Source organism: Phocoena phocoena, chromosome 2 (assembly GCF_963924675.1).
Source record: "Phocoena phocoena chromosome 2, mPhoPho1.1, whole genome shotgun sequence".
In the NCBI taxonomy this organism is placed as follows: Eukaryota; Metazoa; Chordata; class Mammalia; order Artiodactyla; family Phocoenidae; genus Phocoena; species Phocoena phocoena.
Genome location: NC_089220.1, coordinates 12,911,093 through 12,931,940, shown reverse-complemented (window position 1 = coordinate 12,931,940; position 20,848 = coordinate 12,911,093). Strand labels below are relative to the sequence as shown.

The following is a 20,848-nucleotide window of genomic DNA, read 5'->3' as shown; positions in this document are numbered from 1 at the left end:
CCAGCCCGCGCCAGGACGTGCAGCAGCGAATGAGACAGGAGAGGCCTCTGCCCCCAGGGAGCTCACGTTTCTGGACAGAGGAGACAGAGACAAACCAGAGAAAGGCCAGACAGTGGTAAGAGATGTGCAGAGAACTAAAGCAGGGTGGCGTGACAGTGAGCAAGTGTATGGCTACTTGAAACTGGGTGGTCAGATCAGAGCAGGAGTCTCCACGGAGAGGCGTTTGACACTTGAATGATGTGCTAGTCAGCCATGCAAATGGCTGAGGGAACAGCATCCTCTGAGCTCACGTAAGGGCCCTAGGTGGGGACACAGCTGGTGTGTTCTAGCAACAGCAAGAAGGCCAGCGTAGCTGGAAAAGAGGGAACAGGTCAAGATGGGGATAGACAGAGAGGCAGATCATGAACTTTCTCATAGACTGCGGTGAGGAGTCTGGCATTCACTCTAAGTGCAATCGCAAGTCTTTGGTTGGGGGTTGTGGGTAAATGGGGGTGTGCAATGATCTGATGTAGGTTTTGGAAAGATCCCTCTGTCTGCTGTGTGGAGAATGAACTTGGGGTTGGAGCATGGCAGAGGCAAAGGCAGAGCCAGTTAGGTTGCTGTAGTAGTCGGGCGAGAGGTGACAGACACTTGGACAAGAGGGTAAGTGGTGAGAAATAGCGCAGAGAGGGAGAAATCGTTTGACTGAGACATAGTTTGGAGAGAACATAAACCAGACTAACTAATGGAATGGACTGGAGGTATGGCAGACAGAATAGTAGCCACCCCTCACCCCATCAAGACGTCTATGTCCTAACTTCTGGAACCTGTGGATATGCCACCTTGTCTGGCAGAAGGGACTTCGCAGACGTGATTAAGTTAAGGATGTTGAAATGGGAGGATTCTCCTGCATTACCTGGGTGGGCACATTGGGTCCCTAGAAGAGGGAGGTAGGAGGGTCAGAGTCAGAGAAGAAGGCGTGATGATGGAAGCAGAGTGAGAGAGACTGGAGGACCCTGAACCACCGGCTTTAAAGATGGAGGTGGGGCCGCAAGCCAAGGAGTGCGGGCAGCCTGTAAAGGCTGGACAAGGCAAGGACACAGTCTCCTCCCTACAGCCTCCGGAAAGAATGCAGTTCCGTCGACACTTGATTTTAGCCCAATGAGACCCATTTCCTATTTCTGACCTCCAGAACCGAAAGAAAACAAATCTGTATTGATTTAAGCCAGTAAATTTGCAGTAATTTGCTATAGTAGCAGCAGGAAACTAATGCACGAGGGTTGAGGAGAGGAGAGGATTAAAGGTAAATTCTAGAGTTTAGATTGCACAGTGGAGCGGACAGTGGTACCGCTTTGCCATGTACTGAGGTGAGGAAGAAAATACCCAAGAGTCCTGTGTTAACCAAGTTAAATGACACTTGATATCCAAGTAGAGAAATCATGTCAGTGGACGAGGGTCCACATCAAAGCTGGGGGAGACTGAGTGGGAAGGACCAGGAAAGAGAGACTGAGGTTAGAAGTTTCCAGAAAGAGGGAGTGTTGTGGGTTCAAAGCAGCTGGAATATCCAGGAAGATAAGAGCATAAATATAATCATTATGTTTGGCAACATGGAGGCAACATTGGGGTGGAGGGGGGCGGGAGACCTTAACATGAGAAGTCTCGGGGAAGCCCAGGGGATACAAGCCCAGCCAGGGTGAGCAGAGGAGATGACGATTCTCCAAAGAGCCTTTGCCAAAAGGGAACAGAGAGATGAGGCAGTAATTAGACAGCGATGCAGGGCTAAGGACGGTTCCAATAGGAAGTCTAGGGCATGTGTGCATCCTACAGGGCATGGTCCAGGAGAGCCAGACAGAGAACTGATCCAGGGAGGCAGAGAGTGGACTGCAGAGGCCAATCTGGGAAGGCGAGGACGGAAGGGATTCAGGGCTGCAGGCCTCTGGAAGGAACTGAGGCCCTCAAGCAGGGCAGGAGGAAAGCGGGTCAACTCAGGGGGAGGAAACGAGCTGGTCTCCTGATTGTTTCTATTTCCTCAACAAAGAATGAGGCAAGGTCATGAGCGAGGGGTGACAGCAAGGCATTCGGAGGACGTACAGGGTCTAAGAAGAGAAAAGAACGTGTGCGACAGACATTTTGGAAAGGGGGAACGCAGACCTACTGGAGGAGGGGCAGTGCCTTGGTGAGGTCACTGGTCACCAGGGGCACGTGGTCAGCAAGGTGAGGGCGTTCCTCAGCCAGACCCACGGGTAGGTAGAGCTGGGCCGAACCAGGGTAGGGACACTGTCGCGGTGGAGGATGGGGAAGAAAAGGGCACACACCTAGACTAGAAAATATGGATTACATGCCCTACACCTGTTTCAAATCTAAGTCGGGTCAGGTCACCCCTCCCTTCAAACCCTACAATGGCTCCCCCCCTCACCCAAAGTGAAAGCCAAGATCCTCGTAACTTTTACCACCTTAGCTCTGCCCTCCATCCTGTCGCTCTCACATTCACACTCCACCACCAGTGCTCAGCACGCAGCAGGTGTCCCGTACACATTTCTGGAATGAGTCAATCAATAAGCATGTCTCCCCTCCACAGACACGGCCCAACCAAGTACCTTAGTCTCTGGTGACACAGCTCCCTCCGCCGGGGTGCCTGGCACACAATCGGGGCACGACGCTCACCGAGACCAGACGTCCCCGTGTCTACCTCAGGCCCCACTGCTCCCCTTCCACTAGCTTTGTTTAAATTGTGACCCAGCTTGGAGGGCCTGGCTACTGTGGAACTCTGACTGACAGGAAAGATGGCGTGAGGCAACGGGTAAGGAGCTCAGAAGAAGCTGGCAGAAACGACATTCTGGGATAGTCAGGGTCCAGGCCTCATGCCAATGCCTCCTCATATCCGCACACAATGCAGAAGCTGAGGGACAGGACGGGAGAGGAAAATGCGGGAACAGAAGACTACACTTCCTCTGCTCTGGCAGAGTAGACGAGTATGCTGCACACCACACACGCACGCACACACACACGCGCAAGCACACGCACGCACGTACATGCACGCACTTCCCCTAGAGAAACCTCGTCTAAGGAAAGATGAGGTAACTTGAAAGTCATGAGCTTGGAGTTGGCCTGACCTGTCCCCAGAGCTCCGCAGGGCAGGAAGTGAGTCTAGCGGGCAGGGGGGCTGTTATCAGGCCAGCCCAGAAGGCTTGGAAATGGCTCTCTCAGGAAGCCAGCCCCACACGGGCTTGTTAAACGTACCCCCACACGGCCTCAGCAAGCTCTTCCTGAAGATCCAAAGCCCCAGTCCAGTCCTCGCCTCCAAGGGGTACGGTCTGTAGCGAGGCGGGTACCACCAAGCCCTGTGCGGTGGTGTGCACAGACCAGCAGGGACACTCAGGAGGGTGTGAGAAGCAGGTGAGGTTTGAGCGGACTGAGGAATTTCTCCAAGTGAGACTCCAGGCAGAAGCGTGACTGGACACCACCGGCATGTGTGCTGGGGCAGGGCGGGGAGGCTGCCACAGGGTGTGCGGCGGCTACCACGGGCCAGGGAGACCCACTTTCCCAGGCCTCCAGGCCCAAGACTCAGTGGGGAGCTGACTGCCCTGGCCTGGTGCCTGGTGGACCAGGGAATGGAGGGTGGCATTGACTGCAGGTCCCTGGGCTGGGCACCACCCACCCCTCAGGGGTATCATCTCACCAAGTGGACACTCCTCCGAGGCTGGCTAACTTGAGAGAACGCTGCTTCAGAACCTACAAGAGCCAGAGGGGGCAGTTCCTCAATGGAGCCCGGCCCTGCAGCAAAGGGGCTGAGCCAGCCCGAACATGAGGAGGAAAGAGGGATAAGGGGGGCAGCGAGGGGACCGGAACCCCTCCCTGGGATGGGCCTCCCAGCAAGTGTCCACCCTGCAGTTGCCCAAGAAACAGGGAGAGAAGGCCACAGGCAGCCTGCCGAACAGCGATCCCTCAGCCCCAGGCGGGTCCAGGCCAGTCACGCTAGGACGACACCAAGAGGTTCAGATGTGCAACCACGCGCAGGTGGACACTCCCTCCCCGGGCGCCGCCACAGCCCAGTCCCTCCACCACCCCCAGCCCCGAGCCCAGTCTGCCAAGTCTCCATGTACTGGACTCAGCGATCTTCGTGTTCCAGGCCCTCAGGACAGGGCTGGCACCCAGGAGGTGTTCAGTTGGTGTCTGATGAGTAAATGAATCCAAGTTAACTCCTCCAGAGCACAGGCCAAGTTGTTCGTTGAATAATTAGTTGAGTACCTACTGTGTGCCAGCCACGTGATTGGTGCTTGGGATAGAGCAATGGACAAGAGAACAGAAGGCCGTGCCCTCCTGGGGTGGCCAGCCCAGTGGTCTCATTCATCTTTGTGTCCCCATTACCCATGGCAGCACCCCTACATCCTACCCCAGGCTCACTGGGTGCTGAATGGGTGGCTGGAAGAGAAGGCCCGAGGCATCTGTCAGACCTGGGCTGAAGCGCTTACTAGTTCTATGACCCAGCAAACACGGGTGTTGTCAGCTTCTCAGCACAACAAGAACCCCGTTGCCACTAAGCATCTTTGCTATCATTGCTATTATTGTTGTCCTGCCCACTTCGCCCACACCCTGTAAAGGACTGAGTATCTGGAACTTTCTACCCTCCTTCCACACACAATACTCCTGATGCAGTGAGGCTGCCTGAGGTAATGCTGTGCTAGAAACTGCATTATCTTATTTGTTCCTCAAAGTAACCTTTGAGATAAAGATTGAGGCTCAGAGAAGCTAAGTAATTCACCTAAGGCCGGACAAGCAGTAAGTGTCGGACCCAGGATTTGAACCCGGATCTAACAGGGCAAAATCCACCGCTTTGTCCTGTACTAGGTTCCTTTCCTCTTTGCTGAAATACCTCCATCCGCCTAAGAGGGTGAACTACTGCCCCACTGCCTAGGGCTGAGGGGGCTCCGGGACACCGGACTCCCGGTGCTAAGACCAGGAGAGGCCGCCTAAAGCCACGCTCTGCCAGGCCTCACCCACCACCCTCAGAGCCCAGTAACCCAGCTGCACCCTGTAGCCTTCAGTGATGCCGTCACTGTTCTCCTCAGGCCACAGGTGACACAGTCCCACCACTTGGACCATCATGTCTCAGTGTGGTCCGGGAACTCCCTGTGCCACAATCCCCCAGGTGCTGGTTAACAGCCCTGTTCCCTGAACCCGATGCCACCAAGACTTCCTGAAGCAGAAGCTCGGACCCAGCCTGCGACGCCGAGTTACTAAGCAGCCCCAGGTGAGTCAGCTGCCCAGAGGCTGAGGGACTGCCCTGAGCGGGAAGCTTCCTGTGGCTGGTGACCAGCTCGCTCTACGTCTTCTGGTGCAGCATCCCCCGCCCCGCTCCACAGGAGGTGCTCCTTAAATGCTAAGAATGGTGGCTGAGGGCAGGGGCTTTCAGACATGCCTGATGACACAAATCACCGGAGGCTGAATTTTGAAATGCAGATTTCCAGTCCGCATCTGGGACCGAGGATCGCCACCCTAGAGGAGAGGTCTGGCAATCCATAATGTCCGAGCTCCCTTAATTCAGTACAGCTCAGAGCGTGTCCATGGACCTGCATAACTGGCAAAACCTGGGAGCTTATAAAGAGTGCAGAAGCCTAGGCCCCAACCCAAACGGGCTGCATCAGAATCACCAGGTGTGGAGCCCTACAAACTGGGTTCTAATAAGCCAGCTCGGTGATTCTTTGATCCGAAAAGTTTAGAAAAACATTAGTGTAGAATAATGGAACTAGAGTTGTAAGTGGGCTAGAGTCCTATTCTATGAACATCTCCAAGCCTCGGTCTCCTCGTGCCCTGAATGGGAATCACAGCCCCGACCCCACTCCCCAAGTGGCTGTTGTGATGATTAACCGGGATCCACGTAAGAGTTCATGCGCACAATCCAGCACACCGCTGAAGCTCAAGAAATGCTTGTTCATCCTCCTTCCTTACTGGCACTGTTTTAACACCCATGAAGTCGGGAAAACTAAGGTTTCAGTGGTTCAAGCGATGTGCACAAGGTCACTCAGAGGGAAAATACCTGGGGATTCTGACTCCATGTCTGGCAGGCCCGTGAAAGGACCAAAAAACATCTGTTCTGCCTGGTGCTGGCACCTCCACCACGTGCTGTGCTCAATGAACAGGGACAGACAAACCTGGAGGGTAGCAGGGGCTGAGGCCACAACACCAGGTTTCCTGTGGCTGCGGCTGCCCTTTCTACTTTACATGGCTCTCATCTCACCCGCGTGCCAAACTCTGCTCAGTCCCATCTTGGTGGCTGATGGGGATGGTTTTGAGACGTCTCAGAAGACCTCTTCCTATTTGCAGCAACATGGATGGACTTGGAGGGCATTACGCTAAGTGAAATAAGTCAGACAGAGAAAAACAAATACTGCATGACATCATTTATATGTGGAATCTAAATAATACAACAGGGGGGCTTCCCTGGTGGCGCAGTGGTTAAGAATCCACCTGCCAGTGCAGAGGACGCGGGTTCGAGCCCTGGTCCGGGAAGATCTCACATGCCACGGAGCAACTAAGCCCGTGTGCCACAACTACTGAGCCTGTGCTCTAGAGCCCGTGAGCTGCAACTACTGAGCCCATAAGCCACAAGTACTGAAGCCCACGCTCCACAACAAGAGAAACCACCGCAATGAGAAGCCCACGCACCGCAACACAGAGTAGCCCCCGCTCACTGCAACTAGAGAAAGCCCGCGTGCAGCAATGAAGGCCCAACACAGCCAAAAGTAAATTTAAAAAATTTATTAAAAAATAAATAAATTTTTTTTTTTTTAAAAGAAGCAGACTCACAGATATAGAGAACAAACCAGTGATTACCAGGTTGGGGGAGGGGGCAATACAGGAGTGGGGGAGTGGGAGGTACAAAGTATTGGGTGTAAGATAGGCTCAAGGATGTATTGTACAACACGGGAAATATAGCCAATATTTGTAATAACTGTAGATGGAAAGTAAGTTTTCCAAATTGTATAAAAATTCAAAATTAAAAAGAAAAAGACCTCTTCCCTCTTCCTGGCTCCTCAGATGGGAAGCAAGAGCTTTCACACAAGTCAAAGGTCTGGAACCCTCCACTATCTGCCAAGCACAAGGTCACCCAGAGGGGCAGGAATCCACCCACTTGAGGGCAATGTGAATCACGAGCAAAGGCCCTCTGGGTGCAGCCTGGTGCAAAGCCGGCCGGCGGCAGGTGCTCTGGGTAAGCGAAGAGGTGCACCAGTTAGAACGCCTTCAGCAGCAAGTAATGACTGAACACGCGGCTCAACAAGGCTTCAACGAGAAAGCGTTTATTATCTCAGGTAACAGGAAGTCCAGGGAAGGCCCGCTGCAGGCGTGGAGTGTCAGCAGCTCGGCAGCGTGGCCAGGCTCTCCCTGTGTCGCCGTGTCCCCACCCTCCATAACCCACAGAGCCCCCGCACTCCTGAGCCGAGTGCCTCCTGGCACAGAATGGCTGCAGCTCCACATCTCAAAAGCATGAACCAATTCCAGGGCAAGAAGAGAGAATGTTCTTCCTCCCCCTGAAGCATGTACGTCACTCTTAAGCATGAAGAAATCCTTCCCAGAAGCCCCTCCCACAACATATGTCTCTGATGCCTCATGGGCTGGGGCTGAGTCACATGCTCATGCCTCAGCCAATGACAGGCAAGGGAGTAGAGCCTTGGGGCCAAGGCCCACCTACCGTAAACACATGGCACTCAGAGAGGCCGACCGCTGAACAAAATCAGGGCTCAGTTGGGAAGAAGCAAAATGGGTGGAGGTGGAGAATGCTGGATGGACACCACCAACTCCACAGGTAAACACCAGTCCCCGCAGCGTAACACTCCACAGGGATGGGGTCATCACCTGTACCTTGGTCCTCACATCCATTTTGGAAGGCCCTCAGCCTTGCTTCCTGAAAGACCGGTTCCAACCGGTCAGGAGCCTCCCCTGGTGAAAGTCTGCGGGCCACTTCGACACAGCACACCCAGTGTGGGCTAGGAGGCTGGTGGCCCACTAAAGCAGGAGCACACCCTCTGCCCTTCAGAAGGGCCACCACAGTGGGAAGACCAGGCATATGCCCAGCAGACAGTGTGGGGAGGGGAAGCGGCCCTGAGCGGGGAGGTGGGAGACGCTACCACCCACCACGAGACAGCCCATGCTATCTCTGCTAAGGGCTTACTCTGTGCAGGCCCCGGGCTAAAAGCACTTTCAGGTGCTCTTTGGCTTGTTTGTTTTGTTCTGTTCTCATGTGGTCCTTCCAGTCACCTTACCAGTTTAGCACTGTCATTACAGGTTCACAATCCCTTGTCCATAATTTCCAAAATCCAGACCTCTCTACAAACCAAAAGCTGGGTTTTGTTGTTAACTTACTGGGCAGTTAAACGGAACCAACATAAGGTTATTTGGAGTCTATTTATCCCTTTTGCAATGACTGTTGATATGTTTTGATGTAGAAATACTGCTTGTTTTCTCATGGAGCACTGCCACTAACCCCACGGGGAGTGTCACGTAATGTCCAGTATATACACTGCACTCTGAAAAATTCTGCATCCTGAAACACATCTGGCCCCAAGGGTTTCAGAAAAGGAATTTTGGACGTGTGTCCCCACTTTACACATGGGGTTTCACAAGGCAGAGCAACACTCTGACCCAGGGTCCAGACCTCTGACCCACTCCGCTCACCTCTGCCATCGCCAGCTGGTGGCTTTAAGGAAGACACCTCTCTCTCTGGGCCTGTTTTCTCATCTATAAGATGGGGAGGTTGGACTAGATCAGTGGGTTTCAAATGTGTTTTTTTAAGCACATTAGCCCTTCCTTCAAAGGAAACTTTAAGGGAAAATGTACCTGCTCCAGTGAGTGAGGCCTGCCCACCTGGTCACCAGGGTGCTTTCTCGACAGGACAGTGTGAAAACTGTTATCCAGTGTGATCGCTCAGGGCCCATCTGGTTCTAACTCTCTGTGGTTGTCTTCTCAGAGGCCGACAGCCTTTTCTGTGAGGGAAGGACAGCTAGGAGGAACCTGAACCAGACCCTGACAGATGGCTAGGCTTCTGACCTGCAGAGAGGACTCTGGAACCCAACAGCTTGCGCACAGGTGAGAGATGAAAAGCAAGGGGAGCGAGAAGGTCCAGGAGGCCAAACCAGCCAACGGAGGGGCCCCGCGCACCAAGGGGATGGAGGTCAGGCTGGAAAGGCTTGCTGGCCAAGCAGATGGATGTCGGGTATCCTCCTTCCTCTCCACTCGGAGCCTGAAATTCCTGTGCCCTGGAGGTGGGGGGCGGGGGGGGGGGGCGTGCAGAAGGAGCTGAGCAGCCCCAGCCCCACTGTGTGGAGCCACAAGGTCACAGTGTTTTTGCCCTGACCACAGCGACCACGTGAGCCCCAATGCCTAGCTCAGAGCCACCCACGTGCGTTGTGGAATAAGTGAATCTTCTGGATCCAAAAATCAGGACGTGTGGTCTGCCACAAAGGCATGTCCTTCAGAGGACAGCAGGACAGAGCATTTGAAAGCAGGACGCTGGCCTGGGAAAGCCAGGAGGGAGCGTCTCCTAAGTTTCCTTCCCCTGTGTCTGGGGGCTTCCCGAGAGTCTGCCGTATCCCAGGAGTGTCCAAAGAAGCCATTCCTACACGTCAGGGCCACCTTCTCACCCCGCTGCAGGCTCTCAGATACACCTCAGCCTTGTTTCCTAAGAAGCCACTCAGGCGGGCAGAGGGGCCCCCCATCCACCATTACCTCTCCGCCTCTCTGGGAAATCTCCAGGGGACTGAGCGAGCCCGGCCCTCCTCCGAAAGGGGAAGCCACAATGCCACCCGTGCCCTCCTTCAAACCACAGGAATATCAGCTATTGGCAAAGGCGAGAACCTCACTCTCACTCAAAGGTCTAAGTATATTTCGTAACCAAGCTTTGCCCCCCTAAATATTCTTTGTTTCAGGCACCACTTCCCTACCTACCCCTCAGCAAGAGGTAAGGAAAGTGACCGCAAATCACACCTAACCAGAGGGGCGATGGTCCCTTCAGGAGACACTATGATCAGGGCCTAATTGCTCTAAGTGAGCTCGGCGACTGAGCCCGTCTGAGAAGCTGAGCAGCCTGGGGAAGTGGGGAGAGGCCGACACTGCCTCAGAGCAAGCGGCTGTCTTTCGGGGCGGGTGCAGGCCCCAAAAGGCCTGTTCTGTTACTGAAATATGCGGAAGTCTTGACCAGGCCCAGCTCAGGTGTGTCATCCCGAGGTCTCCCACACTTCTTCCCAACCAGGTGATAGCCAGGACCTGGCCTGTCTTGCCCAGGGTCGTGCTGGGTCAGCAGGAAGGAGTGAACACCAGTATTTTGCAAATACCAAGTTTAACATATATCAACTCATTTCATCCTCACAGCCATCCTGATGGGTTAGGTATTATTAACCCTATATTACTGATGAGGAAACGCAGGCTCAGAGATGTTAAGTAACTGGCTCAAGGTCACCCAGCCAGCCAGAGTCCGAATTGAAGCCCAGGGGCCAGATCACTGCACTTTCTCACACAGCAGTGAACCTAACCACCAGGAGGCTAGAGGGTGACCTTCTGGGGAGAGAAGCCAGCTGGGACTGCCCTCCCACAGCCAGGGCTGACCTGTGAGCCGACAAGAAGCCGATGTGTGGTTCTCCATGTTCACCCCTGACCTCTCAGGCGGCCACGCCATATCCAGGCCAGGGCCCCTCCCATTTCCCTGTGCCCACCAATCCCCTGCAGGTCTGGGGTGGGGCCCGAGAGTGTGCGCTCCTCACGTGCTCCCAGACGATGCCCATGCTCTGGACCCCTGACCACACTTGAGGTAGCAAAAGCCTGGGCTTGAGTGGACTCTCCCATCCCCCTTAGCTTGTATGTATTCCCATCCCCACTCTCTTGCTGGAACTCATCAGGGCCTGGCATTTAGCTGCCACACATTTTGGTTCCTTGAGATGGAGTGATTAAAAACAGTGAGAGCAGTGGGGTATGAGGCAGAAAAGGAACTTCTGGGCTCTGTTTCCAGCTTGGCATTGGCCCTCTTCTTCCTTATACACCTCTTGGCAAAACTATCTAAACCAATTTATCTCAAAGGAGTCAGGCTGGAGCAGCAGGCTCTGAAAGTGTCCGCTATTTACCAGCCTCCACGGGGAGGGGCTGCCATGCCCAAGCACAGACGCTGATGTGCTGAGCAGAGAGGCTCACTGCAGGCGAGATCGAGTGACTCCTCTGCTCAGAACCTTTCCGGGGCTCCCACATCACTCAGAGAAAACCCAAAGCCTTAACCATGACCCACGAGGTCCCATGCCATCTGGCCCTACCGCCCCTCTGCCCTCACCAGGCTTCTGCCCTTGAAGTCCCCTCCCTGGAACACACTCCACCAACTTAGCTCTTATCTCAGATGCTGCCTTCCCATCCGAGGCCTTCCCCGGCCACCCATTTAAACAAGCCCCACCCCCACCCCACCCCAAAGCACTTTTTCTTCTTCCCCTCTTTATTCTTCTCATACCACTTACCACCATCTGACATCCTACTTCATGATTTTATCTATCTGTCTCCCTGCCCCCTCCCTACTAGAATGTGGGTGTCATAAGGGCAGGGATGTTTGTCTGATGTGGTCACTGGTAGATCCCCAGTGCCTAAAACAGTGACTAGCACATTGGCAAGTACTCAGTTTTTGTGGAATGAATGAATAAGTGAATGAATGAAGGGCCTGCCTACTAAGGTGTCAGGCTCTGTGGCTAGCCCTGGGAGTCTTTAGACTCCTTTGAATCTCATAACAACCCCTACAAGGTAAGTCTTTTAATCCTCATTCTAAGATGAAACTACTGAGGCCCCGAGTGGTTAAGTAATTTGACCAAGGTCACAGAGTTAGGAAGTGGCAGGTCCAGGACTCAGGCACTGGTCTGGCTGGTTCCAAAGACTGTGCCCTTTTCTGCCTGTGGTTGCCTTCAAGGTAACTGTCTTAGTATGATAAACATGACATTAACTCGCTGTCCTTATTCTCAACAGCAAATGTTTTAGCTTAGGGATTCTGCCAAATCTGCCCAAAACTTGAGGTCTAGCGCACCCAGGTGGGTCTGGTGCCCCCAAAGCCAGGAGGAAGTCCCACTGCCAGTCAGGGGAGCCCCCATCAGCCAAAGAAAGGGAAAGACCCTCCTATAAGCACTTCTCTGAACCCCAAAGGAAAGCCGCAATAATTCTGTTTTGTTTCATCCTTTTTCTTTTTTTTTTTATCTTCCTGAGCAATCTCTTTGACCTTTTCTAGTCTGTGTGACCTTTGGCCATCAATGGCTGTTTACCATGCGGGTTTTGGGGTAAAAGTCTCTCTCTCATGAGTTTCCCCAAACCAAACTTGCACATAGACCCATGGACCACTGTGCCCCGTACCACTGCTCCCCCCGCAAGCCCCATTAATGACTGTGGCTTAGATTCTAGGGACCAAGCCTTGGAAAGGGAGCCAAGCCTAGAGGGGCCGTGAAGGTAAGATCGGCTCATGCCACTGAAAGCCCATCTACCCTCTCATTCCAGAGACCACCATAGTTTGAGTTACCCCACCTCCCCTACCCATCATTCTCAGTCACAGGATCTTGTCTGTTTTCTTCAAATCACTTCTCACTATCTGAAGCTACCTTGTTTACTATGTCCATATTTGCTTACCATCTGTCTCCTCAGAGGAGGTAAGCGCATGACGGTAGAAGCTTGGTCAGTGCTCTTCACCACTGTTGATGCCCGACACATGCGGGCATGCAAATACTGGTTGAATGAGTAAATAAAGCAGGAAACAAGTGGGTTCTGAAGGGAAAAACCAGGGGGCTCACAAATGAACTTATTTAATCCTAAGATCAATGAAGGTATTATATGCCCTGAAGGTATAATACGCCCTGAAGGTATTATATGCCCACACAGCTGGGAAGTGACAAAGTAGACCCAGGATTGTCGAGCTCTGAAGATACAAGAAAACTTTGCAGGTACGGGGAAGAGAAGCAAGAGGCCAAGCTCGTGACCCTTACAGGGACAGCAAGGTCAGGCTGCCACTGGGGCCCAGGGGACTGAACACCTTTTCCTCAAATGCTCGCGTAACTGAGAAGAGTCAACATGTTCCACATGCTGAGCCCAGGTAGGTCTGTGCTTCCTCCATGCCCCTGGTATGATCATGGCACCTGCACCTGCCCAGGAAGTACCGGCCCAAAGCAAGGTACCACAGTTGAGAGTGCACAAAACCAAGTTCTTATTTTGAGGCTCTGATACTATAAAAGGTACAAATATAAACCATTCCTGAAGAGGACACACGACATCCCTCTCCAGTTCTGGGTAGTTTGAGGCGAGAAGGTTGAAAACAGTGTGGTGGTCCTTTCTCAGAACAGTGTCATTTATTCATTCTTTCATTCATTCATTTGTTCAGCCAACATGTGCTCACCCAGCCTCAGGAAGCCTGAGATGAAATGTGACAAAACCTCTGCCCTCTCGCCAGTGCATCGGTGCCTGCGGTTTTGGCGGGCACCAAAAGACAAGCAAATATTAAGGATACTTGCTTCCAAAACAAATAAGGACACGTGGAGCTATGCTCTGAAATGGCATTTTGGATGCAATTTTGATTCCACTGGGTATGAGAACCAGTTGAGTCAACCGGGTCATAGACTAACTCCAGGCACCGGGTTCCTACTCCTTGGATCTCTCCGACCCCCTCTTCCTCTAGGCCCCAAGCCCCTCACACACCCAACTCCATTTCCCAACATTCTTCAACCACATTGCCACCTCTCTCCACAATATTCTCCCTCCTGACTCCCCTGACTCTATTTCCCCCATATTCCCAAACCCGACCTCCCTAGATCCACAGCTTCGACATCCTACCCTCTGGATCCCGGGACACATCTCAACCTGATTTCCACCACCACCCCACACACACCCCAAGCCTGGGCTTCCACCTGGAGCCCCTTGAACGCCATCTGTTTACAGAGCATATTTCCCAGGGGTCTCTGCTCACCACCCCCATTTGCAGGACCCCCGTAAATACATCATGACTCCGAGTACACCATACACACACCCTGGATCCCCATACATCCACACCCGAGTCTTGAGGACGCACCCTCCCCCCATCACCTCCAACTTCTCAGAGCCCCTAGGCCGGCCCCTGACCCCCTGGGACCCCAGTACAGCAGCCAACTCCGAGACACCCACCCCCTGACTCCACAGAAGCCCGCCCTGCACGCCGGAACTCTGGGACGCCCGGCACAAGCCCTCGGCCGCCGGAGGCCCCCACCGCGCCGCTCCGCGGACCCCGGCTTCCCGAGGCCCTGGCCCCGCCGCGCACATCTCCGGGCGCAGCGCCCTCGTGACCCGGCCGCGCCCCTGCCCGCGCCCCGCCGCGCCTCGGGGGCCCGGCCCGGTGATCGGCGGAGGCCGCGGCGCCTCCAGCAGCCCAGGCCGGAGCGCCCGGCGCGTACCGTTGGCGATGAGCTTGGCCGACAGCTGCTTGACGAGCTCGGGGATCCGCTCCCACTGGCACTCGGAGCGGCAGCGCTCGATCTCCGTCTCCAGCCGCGAGCCCGCCTTCTTGGTCGCCATCGCGGCCTGGCCGGGCCCGGCCAGCCCCCCCGCAGGCCCCGCAGGCCCCGCCGCCGCCGCCGCCCGGGCGCCCCCGTCGCCGCCTCCCGCTGCCGCCGCGGGCTCGGGCTCCGGCTCCCGGCTCCGCGGCGTAACGGGAGCGCCGGCTGGGGAAGGGGCGGGGAGGCGGGCGGCGGCGGCTGGCGCGGCGGGGCCCCGGGTGCCGCGAGGAGCGGCCCCTACCGGCCAGGGCCGGAGCCGCAGCGCGGGCCCGGGCCGGGGCCGGGGCCGGGGCCGGGGCCGGGGCCAGGGGGAGGGGAGGGGCGAGGTGCTGCGGAGGCCGGGTCGGGGAAGGAGGCCCGGGAATGGGACCTGGAGGGGGGCTGGGGCTGGGGTCCAGATTCGAGGGGGAAGGCGTGGAAGAGAGAGGTGAGGAAAAGCAGGGGCTGTGGTGGTTGGGGTCTGGCAGAATGGGGGCGTGGAGGAGGGAGACCCGGGAGAAAGGGAGGGAGGGAGGGAGGCAGAGACTGGGAGCCCCACAGACCCTCAGGAATAGGGCCTAGAAAGGGCAGTGACCCTGGGGACGGTCACGGGCCAGGCCGGACTAGTGGGCCTGGGGTATGAGGTGGGTGTGACGGGGAGGCCTGCCTGAGCTTGCCCTGCCATCTCAGGTTTCTGGGAGATCCCTCTGGGCCTGGCTTGGCCTGTGCCCCTTAGCAGGCCCCCTCTGCCCCAGGCAGCCTTCGCCCCACCCAGTTCGAGGTGGGTGGAGACTCATCCCTCTCAGGCAGGCTCAGCACCTGCCCAGGGCTCCATCAATGTATGTTCAGGCGAGTTGGATTGAACCGGGCAAGGACTGCCAGCTCAGATGTCAGCTACCTTGCCCTCTGAGGAGGATGCAGAGTCCGCAGGGGGGTTTCCTTGTCTTGGCCTTGCAGACAGAGCTGAGGGCAGGCGTCCAAACTGTGCCTTCTTTCAGTTATCCGATAACTATGTAGTCATCACCTACTATGGCTAGGTCCTGTTGCAGGTGCTGGGGATACAGCAGGAAGCTAACAAAATACCTGCCTTGGTTACATTCCAGGCAGGGGAATAAATAAGCAAAATAAAGTAGTAAATCAGAAGGTAAAAATGGTTAGCTGAAGAAACAGAGCAGGGTCCAATGAGGAGAGTAAAGAATTGACAGGGTGGTAAGAGACGGCCTCCTTGAAGTGACATTGGACAAAGACTTGAAGAAGGTGAGAGAGAACATCTCTGGGCAGAGAGTACCGCAACCAAGTACAAAGGCCCTGGAGCATATTTAATAAGCTGGGGGAACAGGAAAGAGACCCAAGTGGTTGGGGTAGAGTAAGGGGGGGGGTCGAAGCAGGAGAGTTCAGAGGTGGGAGTCAGAGCTGAGTTCATGTTGGACCATTATGGAGACTTTGGCTTTTCCTCTGGTGAAATGGGGCATCCATGCAGGACTTTTAATGAACGTCATGACGTGACCTACATTTTAGGAATACCACTGTGGCTGCAGGGCTGAGAATACTGCCAGTAGTTCAGGAGGGAGATGGTGGTGGATGGACCAGGGTGATAGCTGTGGTAGTGGTGAGAGGGTTGGATTCTGGATACCGCATTTGAGGATGGAGCTGACAGTCTGGAATGTCAGGTATGAGGAAGCACCAAGTCATAGTCAACATCATCCCTTCTAGGGGTGCCTTACTCTAGCTTTCCAGGAGTTCTTACCTGCAGTTTTGTCTCTCATCCCCTCAGCAGCCCCGGGGCTGTTCTTGGTAAGAAAAGACATGGACACCAGTCAACCAAGGGTGAAGCTGAAACTCAGATATCCAGAGATGTGAGGAAGGAAGATCCGGAGATGCCTTCTGATGTGACCGGCATAACCTCAGGCACCTGCAAGGACCTATGAGGTGATGAAGGTTGGCCTGATGAGCCTCAGATGCTATGGACAGCTCGAGGGGAAATACAATGTCAAAGTTTCAACAGAGGTCCCTTTGGGGGCTTGGATTCTTTAGTTTCACCAAGAAGAAATAGGAAGAGAAGTAGAAGGAATCTCCACAGGAAGTATTTCCACCACCATCCTCCACCCCGGACGCTCATATTTCCTCTTAGCATGGAGGTCTGTTTCTCCAGATGGTTGCACAGGAAGTTCTCTCCCCTCTGGTCCAGGAGGGAAATTCCTGTGCATTCTTTGAGACCCAAGCCAAGGGTCACCAAGAAGCCGTGCTCAACATCTGACAGATCCTGTGTGATCCCACAATAGTTGCTCTTTCCCTCTGTGATAGGGCTTCTTATAACAAACTCTGTCATATAATGACTGATGTTTGTACTGCCTCAGTTACCACACTGTAAGGTGTATTATTGGTGTCCATCTCTGTGCTCCCCCGCCAGCTGATAAGTTCCAGAGAGAAGGCCTGTGTCTTCACGAGGGCAGAGTAGACCTTGACCCTTGACTCGGCATGTGCTGCCTGGGCAGTGGCACTAATAGTTCCTGCCTTGCCCGCCGACAGTTCCTCAGCTATAATACCTACCCTGTAGAGTTGATTGTGAATTAAATGAGGAAGTACAGGTAAGGCACTTAGAGGGTGTTGATAGACCTTAAGAGTGCAATAAGTGTGCCCTGACATTCCGTGTGTCTGTACCCCTTGCACCCAGTGTAGGGTCTTACACAGTGTAGGAGCTTGAATGAAAGAGTGAATGAATGAATGAATGAATGAATGAGGCTGGAGATCTCCAAGGTCAAGAATCAGCCTGCAAATGTATTCCTTCAGGATTTAACACAACAATAAGTGACTACATTTGAGGCTTCCACCTTCACAGCAGGCCGTCCTGGAAGTGACTGACACCCACCAGCGTACCCTTCTGACCATCTGCCTGAGCTCTGAGTTTGCTGGGATTTGGGGGTTGGGAGCAGAAGCTGATAAACATTGTCAGCCTGACAGTTGGGCTCCTTGGTCTCTGGGCTCATTCCCACATCTGCTATGTTTTCTGATCTTCATCCGTTGCCCGGGCTGCTCTAGCAGCTGCCACAGCAACCCCGGAGATATACAGGTGATCACAGGGGGAGAACATCCCCAAATGGTTTTCCAGGTGAGTTTACCTGCAGGCGGCACTCAGGGAACCTCAGCAGTAGGAAGTCGTTGGTGCTAATAATAGTAATTAAGCCGACATCTTTTTTCCAGGCATTGCTGTTACAGGTTTGACAAGGATGTGAAAAATCACAGCCTGTAGGCCGAATCCAGCCTTGAGGCCTGGCTGGCAGGAAAGGAGCTAAGTGGAAGATGGCTCAGGAAGTCTGACTCCAGGATAATTCCTGCAGGAGAGCTGTCTTGCCAGGAGCCATGGAGACGGGTTAAATGTTCAGAGCAAAGGTCAGTGCAAATGGGATGCCTCGGTGGTCTGGAAACGTCCCCGTCCTCTTCCCCCAAAAGCCTGGGCCCCCTGGACAACTAGAATAAGGCAAACAAACTATACTTCAATTAAAAAAAAAAAAAAAAAAACACCCACAACTAGAATAGGGCAAGAGGTAAGCAGAGGGGAGAGGGCTTGAGAAAGAAGACAGGCTGGGGAGGGGCGGGGGAGCCCCAGGGAAAGAAAGAGACTTGAGTGAGCAGGGGCCGGGCCTTTACCCTTGTGCCTCCCTCAGCCTGGAAGACCCTTCCCACATACCCACGTGGTCCCCTCCCTTCGTTTAGGTCCCTGACCCAAGGCCACCTCCTTAGAGAGACCTTCCCGACCACCCTATCCAAACCCACTCCCTGCCCTTCCCTCCACTCCCTGTCCCCTTACTCAGCTCTAGGCTTCCGCTTGTCACCACCTGATTCATATTTATTAATTTAGTGTTTGCCTCCCTCACTAGAATGTCAGCTCCACGAGGGCAGGGATTTTTGTGTGGTCTTGTTCACTGCTGCATCCCCAGCACTGAGAATGGTGCCTGGCACGTAGTAGGTGCATAGTAAATATTTGTTGAACGGCTGAACGAGTAGAAGGAAAGTGGTGGGGCGGGAGTTGTACTCCAGGCAAACAGGCCTGCAGTCGAGTGCAAATCAGCTTGCAGAAGCATATGGGTCAGGTTTGAGGGGGAGATGGAAATCCGGAGAGAGGAGATGTCAAGGGTCCTCAGTGTGCTAACAGAATAACCGCTGCTAACCTTTGACCTCACCATGCCAGGCAGCAGCCCTGTCATCTGGCTGCCTGAGCGGGGAGACTCCCCAGAGCCCGGGGGGTGTGAGCCACGTGTGCTCGGTGAGCCCTGTGGGCAGGCACTACAGCAGCGCTTGTGACGAACCGGGGGACCAGCCACAGTGCTCGTGCTTGAGTCATGATAGCTGCAGTGCCTTTGGATGTCTTTAGTTATGTTTTTGACACCTACAAAAACATATAATCAAGAGGCGCCTATATAATAAAATAATAAAGTGAACACCAGGGACCCAACTGACCATCTCAGAGTTAACCACAAGTTTGATTTTTGTGTTGATTACATCCTTATTTTGTTTTTTAAGTAGTTTTATCACCACACATTTCCTGCCACCCCTAGTAATATGAGTGTCATATGTAACCGTATGAGGCTGTTTAGCTTCGTGCTTTCTAAATGGTGTCCTTCCTGTAATTTGCTTTGTTGCTCATTACGCCCCATGATTTGTCCCTGTTATGCGTAGCTGTGGTTCCTTCCTTTTCTATAGCGTGTAATACTCCATGGCATGGAGTATATTATCCATCCTCCAGGTTTATCACACTTCAGTGCCCAGGTGTGCTTTTATGAATGAGGCTGCTGTTTATAAAGCTACATCGCTGCCACTGTTTTGAGCAGGGTTTCTGAGGATGACTCAAGATGGCTCTGTGCCCCTCTCCCCCTTAAAATACCCCGGGGTCCCCTGACTTTCTTCCCAAGGGTCACCTGCTGCTGCCTGGAGCCATGGTTCCCACTGTAGGAACAAACCAGTGGGATCCTTGCTGAGCAACCGCACTGCAGGCACCGAGCTGGTGTTTCCAGTTAACCATCTGTTACCATTTGAGAGGGACAGCCAGGTGTAGGAGGCTGGCTGGCTGGCTGCTCAAGGAGGGAACCAGCACGGCATGACCTGAGTGCGGAAACCACGTTCCTGCACGGCCTTCAGCTTTGCAAGTCCGGAAACACGTGGGTGCTCCAGGGTGCTCCACCTGCTCCCACAGTGAAGTCTACCAGCGGCCCTCGCTTATGCTCCATGCCAATTCCATTTATGATGGAAGCCGTCCCCCAGTGCCCCATACCCAGAGACCTAGTTCCCGGTGTCAGGATGCTTGCAAAGCTGAAATGCTTGCTTGGAGGTTGCTTGGTGAGTGTGGACTTGGAACCAGAGAGAGGAAAGTCTCAAGAAGGTCATTACCCAAGCCCTGGAAAAGCTCTGTGAGCCTTCTTGGTTCCATTTCTGAACCACCTCTCTGGGGCTGAGAATATCCATGTGTCTCAGATCTGCGTCCTCCTGCCCAGGATGAAGCTGGAATAGCTCTGAGACTTTTCACTTTTCCTCTCCATTCATGATAACCTTGCCTAGGCTTTGGACACCATAACAAAAATCGAGTTAGTTTTCGGTTTAGTCAGTATGATAGAAATCACTTATCTTTGTGAGTGTTTTTTTCACACTTGCAGTTCTGGGGATACTTTCCTGTTACCCTATATATCACCTGTCCTACCTTCTCCCAGAAAGGCAAAGAGTGGGCTTATATGTCTAAATGAACAGCAAAGTAAAGATCAGAAACTACACAGATATAGGGGAGAACATTATACCTGTCACCAGGGAGGAGACTGTTCCTAAGAGTGTGGATAGGATGATTTTTGAGCTTCCTAGCAGACCAGGCACAGAAGAAAACACATGGAGGGTTCTGATTTGAATAATGCAATTGACTCACACTTCTGTAGTTTTAAAGGGCAATCAGGAATTAGGTAAGCACAAGGGATCTGTTTGTTTTTATGGAGTAGTACTGGGTTGGCCAAAAGATTCGTTTTTTTCCATAAGATGGCTCCAGTAGCACTTAGCTGTCTTTAACTTCATTTGAAACAATTTTGTTAGATTGTATGTGACAGCTGTCATATCAGCGTGCATTTAAAAAAAAGACATCAAAATTGGTGAATTTTTGTATAGCCATTTTAATGTTGAAGATGGACAAAAAAAAGCAACATTTTCGGTATATTATGCTTTATTATTTCAAGAAAGGTAAAAATGCAACTGAAACACAAAAAATGATTTGTGCAGTGTATGGAGAAGGTTCAGTGACTGATCAAACATGTCAAAAGTGGTTCGTGAAGTTTCATGCTGGAGACTTCTTGCTGGATGATGCTCCATGGTCAGGTAGACCAGTTGAAGTTGAT

At 53.4% G+C, this 20,848-nt stretch overlaps 1 protein-coding gene across 2 annotated transcripts in view; it reads right to left on the bottom strand.

The window, feature by feature from the left end:
• Positions 1 to 14,520, bottom strand: part of TTC7B (tetratricopeptide repeat domain 7B) — a 238,998-nt gene extending 224,478 nt beyond the window's left edge. For both annotated transcript variants that reach the window (XM_065871941.1, XM_065871942.1), the window contains exon 1: positions 14,400 to 14,520. In XM_065871941.1, coding sequence (XP_065728013.1) covers positions 14,400 to 14,520 — 121 coding nt within the window. The remainder of the gene's footprint in view (positions 1 to 14,399) is intronic.
• Between the last annotated feature and the right edge of the window lie 6,328 nt (positions 14,521 to 20,848).